The sequence below is a fragment of the Rhinopithecus bieti genome, unplaced genomic scaffold (genome assembly GCF_001698545.2).
Source record: "Rhinopithecus bieti isolate Rb0 unplaced genomic scaffold, ASM169854v2 scaffold_15776, whole genome shotgun sequence".
In the NCBI taxonomy this organism is placed as follows: domain Eukaryota; kingdom Metazoa; phylum Chordata; class Mammalia; order Primates; family Cercopithecidae; genus Rhinopithecus; species Rhinopithecus bieti.
The window spans coordinates 916,286-933,302 of record NW_016808836.1 but is presented as its reverse complement, the minus strand read 5'-3'; the positions used below and the strand labels follow the sequence as shown (position 1 = coordinate 933,302).

At 50.6% G+C, this 17,017-nt stretch overlaps 1 protein-coding gene across 7 annotated transcripts in view; it reads right to left on the bottom strand.

Annotated features, from left to right (window-relative positions):
* Positions 1-925: 925 nt before the first annotated feature.
* Positions 926-17,017, bottom strand: part of ACP7 (acid phosphatase 7, tartrate resistant (putative)) — a 29,222-nt gene continuing 13,130 nt past the window's right edge. For 4 of the 7 annotated variants that reach the window (XM_017887539.1, XM_017887540.1, XM_017887541.1 and 1 more), the window contains exons 3-14: positions 13,745-13,945; positions 13,261-13,443; positions 12,054-12,177; positions 11,762-11,824; positions 11,551-11,665; positions 11,347-11,454; positions 11,195-11,252; positions 11,047-11,114; positions 10,865-10,936; positions 4,983-5,120; positions 2,579-2,608; positions 1,404-2,187 (exon numbers count right to left, since the gene is read on the bottom strand). In XM_017887539.1, coding sequence (XP_017743028.1) covers positions 2,041-2,187; positions 2,579-2,608; positions 4,983-5,120; positions 10,865-10,936; positions 11,047-11,114; positions 11,195-11,252; positions 11,347-11,454; positions 11,551-11,665; positions 11,762-11,824; positions 12,054-12,177; positions 13,261-13,443; positions 13,745-13,945 — 1,307 coding nt within the window. In that variant the 3' untranslated portion in view covers positions 1,404-2,040. Of the gene's footprint in view, positions 2,609-4,982; positions 5,121-10,864; positions 10,937-11,046; positions 11,115-11,194; positions 11,253-11,346; positions 11,455-11,550; positions 11,666-11,761; positions 11,825-12,053; positions 12,178-13,260; positions 13,444-13,744; positions 13,946-14,400; positions 14,510-17,017 lie in introns of all 7 variants that reach the window. The other 3 variants (XM_017887543.1, XM_017887544.1, XM_017887545.1) reach the window with 3 other exon arrangements.

Genomic DNA, 17,017 nt, shown 5'->3' with positions numbered 1-17,017 from the left:
CATGTCCACAGCCTCACCCAGCCCGGGACAGGGCATGCCAGGCCCACACAGGGCACCAGTTCAGTCAGTGGCCACAGCACTCCATGACCGTCCAGCTTGTGACTTCACGGTCTTGGACCGGCCCGCCATGAGATTCTCTCACTGCTCATCACCTGTGTTGAGTAACCGTGTTTCCCTGCCTGCCTGCGAGCTCCCAGAGGGCATGACTGTAGCCGATTCATCACTGTCCCTGGCATTGCCTGGCCAGAGCCTGGCATGTGGTGGCCTTCATTAAGGCAATCAATATTTATTAAGCATCTATCTTGTGCTGGGCAATGCTGGGACGCAACTCTGGGCCCCGTCCTTCTGAGGTTGAAGTCCAGTGGGGGAGTCAGAGAGACCTATCCCCAGACAGTGATGGCCTAGAATGGGCAGGACTGGAACTGCAGGGGAGCCCAGAGTCCCCAACCCAGCCTGAGCAGGGGCCTGGGAGGATTTGGCGGAGGTGTCGAACTCATGGTCACCACCCTCACAGACTTAGCCTTCTGGGTGTGGACAGCCAATGAACAAGTTAACCAATCAAGGAGAGAATTACAGATGGAAGTATAATGGGGATGGGGCAGGCAGCAACAGAGGATATTTTTGCTGGGGTCAGCAGGAAAGGCCTCTGAGGAGGGGACACCGAGGTCGAGACCTGAGGCTGAGAAGGTGCCAGCCTGGGATGAGCTGGGGAGAGGGCACACAGGGGGCAGACAGCCAGTGCCCAGGCCCCCCGTGAGAAAGAGCTGGCTGTGTTCCAGGAATGGCTAGGAGTCCTGTGTGCCTTGGGCCAAGCAAGGGGTGGGTGGGAGGGAATAAAATCTGTGGAGGCAGAAACCGCGCCCCATGATGTGGGAATAGATACATCTCAGGTCATCTGGCAGGGCTGGGAGCCCGCAGGCCCCAGGGCAGCCGTCAGCCCTGGGGCCTTTACCTGTGACTCGTGGAGTCCAATCACTTCCTTCACCTGATCAGAGCCTCCCCTAGCTCCACCCACAGTCCTCACCGTGGCCTGTAAGGCCCCGTAAAAGCCGTCCCACCACTGCCCTGTCCTCAAGCTCGGTCTCCCTCTCACTTCTCCCTACTCCAGCCACAGTGGCCTCCTCGTGGATGCTCCAACAGGGCAGGCACGTTTCTTTGTTTTATTTTTCTCTTTTTAAAACTTTTTTATTTAGAAATATTTTTGGAGACAGGGTGTTGCTCTGTTGGCCAGGTTGGGGTGCAGTGGCACAATCATGGCTCACTGCAGCCTCAACCTCCTGGGCTCAAGCCATCCTCCCACCTCAGCCTTCTGGGCAGCTGGGACTACAGGCACACACCACCATGCCCAGCTAATTTTCATAGTTTTGGTAGAGACAGGGTTTTGCCGTGTCAGCCAGGCTGGTCTCAAACCCCTGGGCTCAAGGGATCTGCCCGCCTCAGCCTCCCAAAGTGCTGGGACTACAGATGTGAGTTACTGTACCCAGCCGGCCAGGCACATTTCTGTCTCAGGGCCTTTGCACTGGCTATTCCTCTGCCTGGAACGCTCTTTCCCCAGATGTCTGGCCACTTGGCTCCTTCCCCACCTCCTTCAGATCAAATGTTGCCCTCTCAGTGAGATCCCCCTGAAAACTGCAACGGCTCCCTCACTGTCCCTGCATTTTCTATGCACAAATCGCCATTTAACCAACTCATTTATCGTGGTTTTTGTCCAACTCTCTGGTTAGGGTGTCAGCTCTGTGAGGGCCGAGATCTCTGTCTTGTTCATGGCTGTCTCTCCAGCTCTGAGAACAGAGCCTGGCACAGGGTAGATGCTGGATAAATTATGATTCAATAAATACAAGACGGGAAAGAAAGGAAGGAAAGAGGGAAGGAACTGGCGAGTCTGTGGCCTCTCGCGGTTCATCATCTGTCCTAGCTGGGAGGCAACAGTGTTAACACGTCTCCTCTTCCCGGATAAGACGGTGCCAGGCTGGAAAACTGAGGCATGAAGGGACTCTCGGTAGCAGTCCTGGAGCAGTGAAGCAGGAGCCAGGCTTCAGACTAACTCTCAATGCCGCGATCAGAAGAAAAAGTCCCCGACACCACCTGCTGGTGAGTAGTGTCATGGCGGTTGTGGCCACCTTGCTGACGGAAGGCTGGTGATGCCCTTGCCCGGTGGGCAGGACAGGAGGCAGCCCAGGGGTATCCCTGGAAGATGAGCAGAGTCCATGGAGCCACAGCTTAAGCCTCTTGATTCCTGAAGCCCTGTGGGCAGCTCACCCGATCAGAGCTATGCAGGAGGGTGGGGCCCTGCCAGCAGAGAGCTGCTCTGTGTCACTCTGTGCCCGCACACCTGCCTTCCCTCCACAGCCAGCCAGGACTCCCACCTCTCCAGGAGGGAACAGCTGCCCCAGCTCCATAGGGCTGCATGCACCCTACATGGGGCCTCTGGAGGGCAGGGGAGTCAGGGCCCACCCAAATCCCCACCCAGGCCTGGGCAGTTTCTGGTCACAGCAGCCAAGGCAGCAAAACGTAGGCTTCTGGAGGAGAGCTGCCCCCATCCCTAGAGGTACATCCTCCGGCCAAACAGGGGTCTCACCACCCAGACATCATCTACGATCTTCCCATCCTGTGAGGGACAAAAACAGGGACAGTAGTTAGAACTGAAAGCCTGAACTCTGGGGCCAGATGGCCTGGGTTCCAATCCCCTCTCTGCCCTCTGGTGGGCTGTACAACCCTGAGCAAGCAGCTAGACCTCCCTGGGCCTCAGTTTTCCTCATCTGAAAAGTGGTGGGGAGAGTGACAGTACCCACATCATAGATGTTGTGGGAGTTAAATGAGATAGTATTTGTAAACGGAGCCCAGCATATGGAAAGGGCTATGTAAGTATAGGCTATTCTTAGAGCACAAACTCTGGAGTCAGACAGACCTTGCTTTATATTCCAGCACATCCACTCTTTCTCTCTCTCTCTCTCTTTTTTTTTTTTTTTTTTTTTTTTTTGAGACAGAGTCTTGCTGTGTCACCCAGGCTGGAGTGCAGTGGCACGATCTTGATTCACTGCAACCTCTGCTTCCCAGGTTCAAGCCATTCCGCCCCAGCATCCCGAGCAGCTGGGATTACAGGCGCGCACCACCACGCCTGGCTAATTTTTGTATTTTTCACTAGAGACAAGGTTTCACCATGTTGGCCAGGCTGGTCTTGAACTCCTGACCTCAAGTGATCCACCTGCCTCAGCCTCCCAAAGTCCTGGGATTACAGGCATGAGCCCCCGTGCTGGGCCCACTTATCTAACTTCTTTGAGCCTCAGTTTTCCCGTCTGTGAGAGGGGATGATCACAGTTTCCACCTCACAGGACTACGTGGGGGTTGAAGGACTTATTATATATAAAATGCTTAGAATAGTGCAGAACTTGGTAAATTTTGTAGGTATTTCCCACTGTGAGGCAGGGGAAGATAAAGATGGCAGGGTGGGACACAGGTGGGGGGAAATAATAAGATGGGTATGTGGTAGGGGTGGCTGAAGGTTAGGTGGACCCAAATAATAATGGCTCACCTTTCTTTATTTTTGCCATTGTAGTTTTTAAAAAATGATAATATTTATGATTTATTGAGCACCTACTGCATACCAGGCACTGCCTAGATGCTCTGTATTTAGTAGCACTTTTTTTTTTTTTTTTTTTTTAGACGGAGTCTCGCTGTGTCGCCCAGGCTAGAGTGCAGTGGCCGGATCTCAGCTCACTGAAAGCTCCACCTCCCGGGTTTACGCCATTCTCCTGCCTCAGCCTCCCGAGTAGCTGGGACTACAGGCGCCTGCCACCTCGCCCGGCTAGATTTTGTATTTTTTAGTAGAGACGGGATTTCACCACGTTAGCCAGGATGGTCTCGATCTCCTGACCTCGTGATCCGCCCGTCTCGGCCTCCCAAAGTGGTGGGATTACAGGCTTGAGCCACTGCGCCCAGCCTTTAGTAGCACTTTATTTTATTTATTTATTTATTTATTTTTGAGACTGAGTCTCACTCTGTCACCCAGGCTAGAGTGGTGAAACCCTGTCTCTACTAAAAATACGAAAATTAGCCGGGTGTGGTGGTGGGCGCCTGTGATACCAGCTACTCGGGAGGCTGAGATAGGAGAATTTCCTGAACCCGGGAGGTGAAGGTTGCAGTGAGCAGAGATGGCGCCACTACACTCCAGACTGGGCGACAGAGCGAGACTCCATCTCAAAAAAAAAAAAAAAATGTTAGATGAGTGGCTCAGAGTCATTCAGCTGGTAAGTAGCAGGAGCAGGTTTCTAGTTCTACAGTCCACATTTGTTTGTTTTTTTGTTTTGAGTTAGGGTCTCACTCTGTTGCCCAGGCTGGAGTACAGAGGCGAGATCATAGCTCACTGCAAACTCTAACTCCTAGGCTCAAGTGATCCTCTGCCTCAGCCTCCCAAGTAGTTGGGACTACAGACTTCTGCCACCACACTTGGCTAATTTTTGTTTTTTTTGTTTTTTTTTTTCCAAGACAGAGTCTCATTCTGTCTCCCAGGCTGGAGTGCAGTGGCGCCATCTCAGCTTACCGCAACCTCCGCCTCCCGAATTTAAGTGATTCTCCTGCCTCAGCCTCCCATGTAGCTGGGATTACAGGCACCTGCCACCACGGGGAGCTAATTTTTGTATTTTTAGTAGAGACAGGTTTTCACCATGTTGGTCAGGCTGGTCTCTAACTCCTGACCTCAAGTGATCCATCTGCCTCAGCCTCCCAAAGTGCTGGGATTTCAGGTGTAAACCAGCACACCTGGCCTAATTTTTGTATTTTTTTGTAGAGACTAGGTCTCACCATGTTACCCAGGCTGGTCTTGAACTCCTGGACTCAAGCAATCCTCGTGCCTTAGCCCCACCAACTTGCAGGTGTTGCAGGCATGAGCCACTGCGCCTGGCCGAGTCCATGTTTTTAACAACTCATTTGCCTGGCGGGGCCTGGCTGTGCAGTCGGATGACTCGGGCCTGCCCCTCACTGACCTGGTCGTCCGACACCTGCTGGATGTGGATGTGGGTCCCATTGAGGATGTGCAGCCGGGTGTACCCGTACTCCTTCACACGCACGGCACTCCAGGGCCTCGGGAAGACAGCAAAGGGCGTCAGCCGCTCCTCACAGCCCTGGGAAGGGAGAACTGGTCAGACCCAGGGCAGGTGGAGGACCCGCAGGGAAGCAGAAATGATCTACCAGTCCAGGACCCTGCTGCCCTCAAGAAAGACAGTTAAGACTTGGCCATAGAGACCAGGCCCAGTGGCTCACGCCTATAATCCCAGCACTTTGGGAGGCCAAGAACGACAGATCAATTGAGGTTGGGAGTCAGAGACCTGCCTGGCCAACATGGTGAAACCCTGTCTCTACTAAAAATACAAAAATTAGCCCGGTGTGGTGGCGGACAACTATAGTCCCACCTACTTGGGAAGCTGAGGCAGGACAATTGCTTGAACCCAGGAGGCGGAGGTTGCAGTGAGCCAAGATCATGCCACTGCACTCCAGCCTGGGCAACAGAGTGAGACTGTCTCAAACAAAACAAAACAAAAGACTTGGCCACAATAATGCTTCGCAATTGAACATTGTGTCCCGGGCAGGCTTCCCTTGCTCCAAGTCTCTGACTTCTAGAAAAGTACATGGCTGTGTAAGACTCTGCCCACTACCGCATTAGCTTTGAACAGGAAGTGAAAGCTTTGAACAGGAAGCCATCCCAACGCCCATCAGGGAGTCAGTTAAATACATTATAGCATAGCCATTGCAAAGCGGGGAAGCGGGGTGAGACAGAAAGATGGCCAAGATGTGTGTGAAGGGGAAAAAGCAATTCGAAGAACAGAGAAATCACTGGATCTGAAGCCTGGCTGCACAGTAGACCCTCCAAGAAAGCTTTTTAAAACACCAATGCCTGGGGAAACAGAATGCTCGTGCTTGCCACAGAAAAGCCAGGCTTGAGGAGCAGAGAGGATGCTAGAGCGAGGAAAATCACCATTTTGCACCCAGCATTGTAATACCAGGTTGAAGTAAGGATCATGAATGGATGATAAAACTAGCAGGGAAAGTTTGAGGCATAACAGGACGTTTGCATAGTCTCAAAGTCTCTCTCCAGGAGGTGCTTGTTAATTACATAGGAAAAAAGAGAGTCACTTTATGGTGGAGAGGGCTGGCAGACACCTCCCTAACCGAGTGATCAAAGTGAGTATCATCAGTAATGAGACCCATCCATACCACACTTTCAGCTGAGAAATCAGAATCTCAAAGAGGTTGGAAAGACATCGTGCAGCCGGGTGCGGCGGCTTATGCCTGTAATCCCAGCACTTTGGGAGGCCGAGGCGGGCAGATCATGAGGTCAGGAGTTCGAGACCAGCCTGGCCTACATGGTGAAACCCTGTCTCTACTAAAAATACAATAATTAGCCGAGTGTGGTGGCGCAGGCCTGTAGTCTCAGCTACTCAGGAGGCTGAGGCAGGAGAATCACTTGAACCCGGGAGGCGGAGGTTGCAGTGAACCAAGATCTTGCCACTGAACTCCATCCTGGGTGACAGAGTGAAAAAAAAAAAAAAGAAAAGAAAAGAAAGAAAGGAATGAAAGAGACAAGACACCTAAATACAGCACGTGATGTCAGATCGTGGGCTGGTGGCGGGGGGAGAAATCTTTGCTTTGATTTAAAAGACACCAAGGGGACTACTGGCTAAACTTGAATAAGGTCTGTAGAGTAGATAATAGTATATTATCAATGTTAACTTCTTGAATTTGATAACTATACTGTGATGACATAAGAGGTTTGTTGTGGTTGTTGTTGTTGTTGTTGTTTTTTAGGAAATACAGAGAAAGTGGTAAAGGGGCATCATGTCTACAACTTGCTCTTGATTAGACCTGAAAATAAGACTAAAATGGAGAGAGAAAGACATTAAAACAAATATGTTTAGCTAAGCACAGTGGCTGACACCTGGAATCCCAGCACGTTGGGAGGCCAAGGCAGGAGGACTGCTTGAGGCCAGGGGTTCAAGACAAGCCTGGGCAACATAGCAAGACCCTGTCTCTACAAAAAGTAAAAATTAAGTTAAAAAATATTAGCCGGGCATGTGTATAGTTCCAGCTACTCAAGAGGCTGAGTCAGGAGAATGGTTTGAGCCCAGGAGGTGGAGGCTGCAGTGAGCTATGATGGAGCCGCTGCACTCCAGCCTGGGTGACAGAGCTGGACCCCATCTCTATTTTTTTCTTTAAAAATGTGGTTAAGCCAGGCACGGTGGCTCACACCCGTAATCCCAGCACTTTGGGAGGCCGAGGAGGGTGGATCACCTGAGGTCGGGAGTTTGAGACCAGCCTGACCAACATGGAGAAACCCCGTCTCTACTAAAAATACAAAATTAGCCAGGTGTGGTGGCACATGCCTGTAATCCCAGCTACTCGGGAGGCTGAGGCAGGAGTATTGCTTGAACCCAGGAAGCGGAGGTTGCAGTAAGCAGAGATCATGCTAATTGCACTCCAGCCTAGCCAACAAGAGTGAAACTCCATCTTAAAAAAAAAAAAAAAAGTGGTTAAATGTTCATATTTGGGAAATCTTGGTGAAGTGGATATGGAAAGTCCTTGTATTGTTAGTGCAACTTTTCTATTGGTCTGAAATAATTTCAATTTTTTTTTTCTTTCTCTCATTCCGCTCAAAGTCATTCTCCGATAATTTCAATTTTTAAAAAAACTTTTTATTTGTTTTATTTGTTTTATTTTTATTTTTTTCTATTTTTTATTTATTTTTTTTTTTTGAGACGGGACTTTTGTTTTGTTTTTTTTTGTGTTTTTCTTTTTTCGTCAGTCTTCTGTCCCTCTGCTTTTTTTTTTCCACCCAGGCTGGAGTTGCAGTGGCCGGTTTCTCAGCTCACTGTCTATGTCTTCTCGTTTCTCTTTCGTGTTTACGCCATTCTCTCTGTCCTCAGTTTTTTTTTCCTTTTCCGAGGTAGCTGTGTTGTTTCTATCAGGCGCTTCGCCACCTCGCCGGCCCTAGTTTTTTTTTTTGTATTTTTTAGTAGAGATGGGTTTCACCGTGTTAGCCAGGTTTTTTTGGTGTCTCGATTCTCCTGTATTCCTCGTTGATTCTCGTCTCTCTGTCTTCTGTGTTCTTTCTCCCAATGTCTTGGGTTACAGGCTGTGTCTATCCGCGCCTGGCCAACTTTTTATTTTGAGACAGAGTCGCTCTTGTTGCCCAGGCTGCGAAGTGCAAATGGCATGATCTTGGCTCCACTGCAACCTCGCCTTCTGCGGTTCATGGTTCAAGTGATTCTCCTGCTTCAGCCTCCTGAGTAGCTGGGATTACAGGTGCTCGCCACCACGCCCGGCTAATTTTTTGTTTTTAGTAGAGACAGGGTTTCACCATGTTGGGCAGGCTGGTCTCAAACTCCTGACCTCGGGTGATATGCCCGCCTCAGCTTCCCAAAGTGTTGGGATTACAGGCGTGAGCCACCGCGCCCAGCCTCAAATTTTTTAATTAAAGAAAAAAACCAATTTGTGCTGATAAAATCAGAATAGCAGTCACCCATGGGCAGAGCCTGACTGCCAAGGGCCGTGAGAAGCCATCTGGTGCTGACAGCATTCTATTTCGTGCTCCACGTGGCAGCTACTCTGGGAGACCAATGCCAGGGATTCTGGTATTTTGTCCAGGGTCAGGTCCAAGCATTGGAGTTTTAAAAGCTCCCCAGGTAATTCTGATGTGGACCAAGTTTGAGAACCACTGGGGCATGACTCACAATCTAAGTAGTTTTTGTTTTTGTTTTTTAAAGTAAGCAATACAGTAACATGTCTGTATCTAAACAATTACTCATTTGTATATGCAGAGAACATTATAAAATGCCTCAAGAGAGTCAACAGCTGAGAGTGGGGCAATGTGCGGTGTGAGTGGCTGCTGTTCACCTCCTGTCCTCTGTAATCATTTGCATTTTTATTACAAGTGATTCTTACTTTTATATCTATACATATATATATATAATAATAATTGGTTTTGTCATTGGTCTCAAACTCCTAGACTCAAGCCATCCACCCATCTCAGCCTCCCAAAGTGCTGGGATTACAGGCGTGAGCCACCGCACCCTGCCTCACGCTGCTTTTAATCATGTATAAGCAGTAGCTTTGGAAGGCCAAGTGGGGGAATTACTTAAGCCCAGGAATTCGAGATCAGCCTGGGCAACATAGTGAGACTGTCTCTATTAAAACATTTTTGTTTTTGAGATGGGGTCTCACTCTGTCCCCAGGCTAGAGTGCAGTAGCACAATCTCAGCTCACTGCAGCTTCGACTCCTTGGGCTCAAACGATCCTCCCAGTTTGGCCTCCCAAGTAGCTGGGACTATAGGTGTGCACCGCCATGCATGGCTAAATTTTGTATTTTTTTTTATAGAGACGGGGTTTCACCATGTTGCCCAGACTGGTCTCGAACTCCTGACCTCAAGCAACCTGCCCGCCTCGGCCTCGCAAAGTGTTGGGATTACAGGCATGAGCCACTGTGTGTGGCCAAAATTTTTTTAATTAAATTTAAAAATTAAAAAACTCAGCCTCGCTCCATGGAGAAGGGGTAGATTCCAAGGCTGAGCAGAAAAAACACATGATGATCCTGGAATGTTTTGAAGTGCCAGAGAATAAGGAGGGGACGAGTGGAAAGGAGACAGGAGCCCACTGATGGCCGGAGCCGGCACAACTTAAACATCCAGATAAATAACAGTCGTGTTGGATAATAACCTGCAGAGTAAAATAAATTACCCATGAGTTCACACAGACATAAATAAACAACTAACCAACTGAACAAATGTGGCAGAAGACACAAGTCAGCCTTGCAGGAGGATCTCAATTAATAAATCTTGGAAGAGTGAGGGCGACAGAAAATCCCCATTAGAACAGCACAGTAAGCCTGGGCGCAGTGGCTCTCGCCTGTAATCCCAGCACTTTGGGAGGCCAAGGTGGGCTGATCACCTGAGGTCAGGAGTTCGAGATCAGCCTCGCCAACATGGTGAAACCTCATCTCTACTAAAAATACAAAATTTAACCAGGCATGGGGGTGGGCACTTATAATCCCAAGTACTCGAGAGGCTGAGGCAGGGCAATGGCTTGATCCTGGAACGTGGAGGTTGCAGTGAGCTGAGATCGCGCCACTGCACTCCAACCTGGGCAACAAGAGTGAAACTCCGTCTCAAAAAAGGAAGGAAGGAAGGAAGGAAGGAAGGATGGAAGGAAGGAAGGAAGGAAAGGAGGGAGGGAGGGAGGGAGGGAGGGAGGGTTGGTTCTAATTAGAACAGCTTGGTAATAACTTGCAGGCAGGGTCCACTAATGGGTTCTAAAATAAGAGGGTGAAAGTTTGAGGAGAAATGGGACATTTGGGCCAGGCACACCTGTAATTCTAGCACTTCGGGAGGCCGAGGCAGGCAGATCACTTGAGGTCAGGAGTTTGAGACCAGCCTGGCCAACATGGTGAAATCCCATCTCTACCAAAAGTACAAAAATTAGCCAGAAATCTCTTGAACCGGGAGGCGGAGGTTGCAGTGAGCTGAGATCATGCCACTGCACTCCGGCCTGGGCAACAGAGCGAGACTCCGTCTCAAAAAAAAAAAAAAAAAAGATAGTTTTTTTGTTTTGTTTCGTTTTTTTGTTTAGAGACGGGATCTTGCTTTGTCACCTGGGCTACAGTACAGTACAGTGATCATAACTCACTGTAGTATCTTCCTGTCTGTGCCTCTGTTCCTGGATCCATCCAATGGACATGCTGCTAGGAGTTCCTGACTTTAGGGCTGAGGGTTAAGTGATATGCACTGTATAAAGCACCCAGCACTCAGGCTGGAACAAAGTCAGCCCACCACGGGTAGGAAGAGAGAGAGAAGGCAAAGGCAACCATCCCCCTGCTCACGGCAGATCCTGTGATGATGTGGACAGGTCCTCGCGGGTTCGTGTAGGGCATCTCTCCGCTGCCGTTAAATACCTGGGGAAGGGAACAACGTTGGGTGGCGGGCAGTCACACGAGGCCATTCTGGGGGCATCTGACCACCCTGACCCCAGCTGCGTGGGCGCCCAGCCCTCCACGTGCCTCACCTGGTAGTTGTAAATTGGCCACAGTCGTTCATACGAGTGCTCATGAGCCCACAGCTGCAGATCCACTCCTGAGATAGAGCAAGCGGGGATCAGACCTCTGAAGCGGGCAGAGGTGGGGTGTGGGGCATGGGTCCCAAGGGTTGCTCACCGTATTTGTAGAAAAGATCCTCCAAACCATACAGCTTGCCTTGGAGGCCTTTGCGGACCTGAGCAGGGTGAATGAGTGGGTGAGGGTGACGCAGACCTACACGCACCTGACTCTCAGCACCTCCCCACTGTCTCCCAGGGAGGGGGCCTCACCTTGCTTTCATATCGTGTGCAGTCGTCCAGATCTGCATTGGAGCAGTACATGGGCCGGTGCCCCATGGTGATGATCCACGGCCGGGCTGCCCGGTTCTTATTGGCTTTCTAGGGAGAAGGGCCCAGGGTGAGGGGCTAGGAGTGGGGGGTGGAGGGGGAGGTGGGGCCGGCCGAGGGACTACAGAGGACCTCCACCCAGGTTACCTGGAGGTCACTCTCCAGCCAGCGAAACTGCCTCTGTACCAGGTGGCGGCCGTAATGGAGAAAGAAATAGACCTCGGTGGAGAAGGAGATGATGTGGGCGGGACCCAGATCCCAGCTGGAGGAGTCAAAGGGCAGGGGTCAGGGACCGGGGCTCCTCTGCATCTCCCATCCTTCAGGGGAGAGGGCCAGTCCCTCGGCACCTGCACATTACCTGTACCACAGGCCCTCATTATCCCCTGGCATGCTGAAGCGAGCCTTGTAGTTAGAGAAGTTGCTAGAATAAAGGAAGTACAAGGGATGGAGGTGAGGGACTGAATTTCATAGCCCTACTCCTATACCCTGCCACTGTTGGGCCCTGAGTCTGGCTTCCAGCCCACCCCCATCTCCTCTTGCTACCACAATTGAAATGTTGCAGCATGAGAGACTCAAGGGAGACACTAAGAAGAACGGGACCATTTCCATTGATCCAGCCCTTGCCCACCGCCACAGCCCTCGGTCCTCACTAGCGTTCTTCATGGTTCCCGGGGCATGTCATGTATGGCAGGCTGGCAGCCACAGGTTCAATGAGCCGCATGAACCTATCCCCGACGCGGGCATTGTCCTGATCCATGTTGTAGGCAAAGTCTCCTGGGGGAGGGGGTGGAAGGAGGGTGAGTACCCAGGCCCAGCTCTGCTTTCATTGGAATTGAGAGAGCCAGGTTAGTCCCAGCACTTTAGGGGGCCGAGGCAGGAGTATCACTTGAGCCTAGGAATTCAAAACCAGCCTCCCAAAGTGCTGGAATTACAGGTGTGAACCACTATGCCTGGCTAAGATGGTTTTTGTTTGTTTGTTTGTTTTTGTTTTCTTTTTTTCTTTTTTTTTGTGAGACCGAGTCTCCCTCTGCTACCCAGACTGGTATGCAGTGGTGCCATCTTGGCTCACTGCAACCTCTGCCTCCCGGGTTCAAGCGATTCTCCTGCCTCAGCCTCCCAAGTAACTGAGATTATAGACACGCGCCACCACACCTGGCTAATTTTTGTATTTTTAGTTGAGACAGGGTTTCGCCATGTTGGCCAGGCTGGTCTCAAACTCCTGACCTCAAGTGATCCACCTACCTTGGCCTCCCAAAGTGCTGGAATTATAGGCATGAGCCACCGTGCCCGGCCCAACATTAGTATTATTATTATTCCCATTTCAGATGGGGAAACTGAGGACCCAGGTCACACAGCTGGCTAGTGAAGATGTAGAAATAAAACCTAGGGAGCCTGATTCCAGCGTCTGTACTTTGAAACATACAATCCCCAATCCCCATTACCCATCTCATTCTCTTCCCCCTCTTAAATAACAACAGCAGCAATAATAATAATAACAGCACAAGGACACCGAAGTGCACCTGCACCCTGCCAGGCAACGCGAACTCACATAGTCATCATAACAGTCCTGCGAACTCGGAACCAGCTTTCTCTCTAATCAAAATACACGGCGGGAAAAACGCCTGCTCCTGGCAAGAGTGCCAGAGTTGGGATTTTAACCAAGGTAGGCTGGTTGGCCACAGACACCGTCTCCGTAGCCAGTCTCATCCCGTGTCCCTTCAGAGACACACTGGCCCCAGCCCTGTTCCCTCCACGGTCCTGGCACCACCCACCACCCGCGCTCCCCCCACCCGCGCCACCATCCCTCCGCGTGCGCGCTGACCACCATCCTTCCGCGCGCCCCTGCGGATGCCTCACCCACATGGAGAACGGCGTCGTACATGCCCTGCTGGGTGTCCCTGCGCAGCCGGGGGAAGGCCTTCGGGTTGTCAGCCCCCAGGTCCCCAAACACAGCCAGGCGGGGACTCCAGTGGGCCCCATTCTTGAGGGCCCTGAAGCGGAACCGACGGCTCCAGCCTTGCGCACTGCCACAGCGATAAACTGAAGGGAGAGGGAAATGTCGCAGTCAGCTGGGCCGCTCCAGGACCCTCCCTCCAACCCCATCCTTCCCCAACTGTTGGAGGGGAGGAGATGGGGGGACTGGTTGGGGCTGGCCCATGCCCCTTCGATCTGCCTTTCCCGCACCTTCCGTTTTCATCCTGGAGTCTCATACAATAGCTTTTTGCAGATAGGCAGAGGAGTTACCAGCCCAGCCTGAGCCACCGGCCAGTGGTAGCTTCTAGTCTGTATCCCACTCCTCTTCCCATTCCCCCTCAAGAACTCAGCCTAGCGTCCCTCTCACCATACTGAACCCCCGGCAGCAGCTTCCGAAGCGTGACTCGGTGTATGTAGAGCTTCCGCCGGAGAATGCCCCCGTCCACAAAGGGGACGAAGGTGCCTTGGGCGCGGAGGGGCAGAGGCCCCGACGGCTGCAACCCGAATTGCACTTCAGAGCGGGTTGGGACCCATGTGGTCCAGGTTACAGTCATGGAGCCTGGCTCACCTGGGGAGAAAGGGACAGAGGATAGACCAGGAGTGAGGCCTGGGCAGGGTGGTAGGGATGTGCAGAAAAAGTGAGGGGCGTTGACCACTGTTGAACAGTTAGTAGTTAAGGAGACAGGTTCTGGAACTGCCCGAGTTCAATCCCAGCTCTGCCATTTCTTCTTCTTCTTCTTCTTCTTTTTTTTTTTTTTTTTTTTTTTTTTTTTTTTTTTTTTTTTTTTTGAGTCGGGGTCTCACTCTGCTGCCCAGGCTGGAGTACAGTGGTGCAATCTCAGCTTACTGCAACCTGTGCCGCCTCCTAGGTTCAAGCGATTCTCCTGCCTCAGCCTCCCGAGTAGCTAGGATTACAAGCATGTGCCACCATGCCTGGCTAATTTTTGCATTTTTAGTAGAGATGTAGTTTTGCCATGTTGGCCAGACTGGTCTTGAACTCCTGACCTCAGGTGATCCACCCACCTTCGCCTCCCAAAGTTCTGGGATTACAGGCATGATCCGGCTCTGCCATTTCTAAGCTGAGCTTTTCTGGGGCACATCACTTCACCTCTCTGAGCCTCAGTTTTCCTGTCTGTAAAATGGAAAAATAATAGTTTCTGTGCTATATGGTTGTTATGAGGCTTAGATGAATAAATATAAATAAAGCAAATGAAATAGTGCTTAGTACACTTAGGGTTATATGGGGGAACAAGTATTATTATTAATATCATTATTTACTGTATGCAGATCTTGTACCAACTATTGTACACACATGATATCATTTAAGGGTTGCCAGCTTGGGTGTCTGGAGGCCACAGGTGATCTAAAGGGAGACAAGGGCCACCTGTAAGTGAGCAAGGAGTTACAGAGCATGTAGCCAACTGTAGACCCTGCCCTATCCCAAAGGGGCAGCCATCACTCAGATCTGGCGATAGCCACCAAGCAAGCAGGAAACAGGCCCAGTACTAGCAAAGCTATTGACTTTTTTTTTTTTTCTCGGAGATAGGGTCTCACTCTGTTGCCCAGGCTGGAGGTGCAGTGGTGCCATCTTAGCTCACTGCAGCCTTGGCCTCCTGGGCTCAAGCTATCCTCCTGCCTCAGCCTCCCAAGTAGCTGGGACCACAGGCACATGCCACCATGCCCAGCTAATTTTTTTTTTTTTTTTTTTTTGAGGAGGAGTCTTGCTCTGTTGCCCAGGCTGGAGTGTGATGGCGCAATCTTGGCTCACTGCAACCTCCATGAGATGGTTTGGCTCTGTGTCCCTGCCCAAATCTCATCTTGAATTGTACTCCCATAATTCCCATGTGTTGTGGGAGGGACCAGTGGGAGATTGTTTGAATCAAGGGGGCGGTTTCCCCCATACTGCTCTCATGGTAGTGAATAAGTCTCACGAGATCTGATGAGTTTATCAGGGGTTTCCACTTTTGTTTCTTCCTCATTTTCTCTTGCCACCGCCATGTAAGAAATGCTTTTCACCAGCTGGGTGTATTGGCTCATGCCTGTAAACCTAGCACTTTGGGAGGCCGAGGCCGGCAGACCACGAGGTCAGGAGATCAAGATCATTCTGGCCAACATGGTGAAACCCCATCTCTATTGAAAATACAAAAATTAGCTGGGCATGGTGGCGTGCACTTGTAGTCCCAGCTATTTGGGAGACTGAGGCAGGATAATTGCTTGAACCAGGGAGACAGAGGTTGCTGTGAACCAAGATCACACCACTGCATTCCAGCTTGGCAATAGAGCAAGATTCTGTCTCAAAAAAAAAAAAAAAGAAAGAAAGAAAAAAGAAATGCCTTTCACCTCTGCCATGATTCTGAGGCCTCCCCAGCCATGTGGAACTGTAAGTCCAATTAAACCTCTTTTTCTTCCCAGTCTTGGGTATGCCTTTATCAGCAGCATGAAAATGGACTAATGTAGTAAGTTGGTACCAGTAGAGTGGGGTGTTGCTGAAAAGATACCTGAAAATGTGGAAGCAACTTTGGAACTGGGTAACAGACAGAGGTCGGAACAGTTTAGAGGGCTCAGAAGAAGACAGGAAAATGTGGGAAAATTGGAACTTTGAACTTGAGAGAGATGATTTAGGGTATCTGGTGGAAGAAGTTTCTAAGCAGCAAAGCATTCAAGATGTGCTTTTAAAGGCATTCAGTTCTAAAAGGGAAGGAGAGCACAAAAGTTCAGAAAATTTGCAGCCTGATGATGGGATAGAAAATAAAATCCCATTTTCCGAGGAGAAATTCAAACTGGCTGCAGATATTTGCATAAGTAATGAGGAGCTGAATGTTAATCCCCAAGACAGTGGGGAAAATATCTCCAGAGCATGTCAGAGACCTTTGCAGCAGCCCCTGTCATCACAGACCCAGAGGTCTAGGAGGAAAAAATGGTTTCATGGGCAGGGCCCAGGGTCCCTGTGCTGTGTGCAGCCTAGGGACTTGGTGTCCTGCATCCTAGCCACTCCAGCTGTGGCTGTAAGGGACCAACATAGAGCTCGGGCCGTGGCTTCAGAGGGTGCAAGCCCCAAGCCTTGGCAGCTTCCACGTGGTTTTGAGCCCGCAGGTGCGCAGAAGTCAAGAATTGGGGTTTGGGAACCTCCGCCTAGATTTCAGAAGTTAGTTTTCATGCTGTTGATAAAGACATACCTGAGACTGGGAAGAAAAAGAGGTTTAATTGGACTTACAGTTCCACATGGCTGGGGAGGCCTCAGAATCATGGCAGGAGGAGAAAGGCACTTCTTACATGGTGGTGGCAAGAGAAAATGAGGAAGAAGCAGAAGCGGAAACCCCTGAGAAAACCATCAGTCTCAGGCCGGGCGCAGTGGCTCAAGCCTGTAATCCCAGCACTTTGGGAGGCTGAGATCACGAGGTCAGGAGATCGAGACCAACCTGGCTAACATGGTGAAACCCCGTCTCTACTAAAAAAATACAAAAAAGTAGCTGGGTGTGGTGGCGGGCACCTGTAGTCCCAGCTACTTGGGAGGCTGAGGAGGAGAATGACGTAAACCCAGAAGGTGGAGTTTGCAGTAAGCTGAGATCCAGCCACTGCACTCCAGCCTGGGCAACAGAGCGAGACTCTGTCTCAAAAAAAAAAAAAAAAAAAAAAGCCA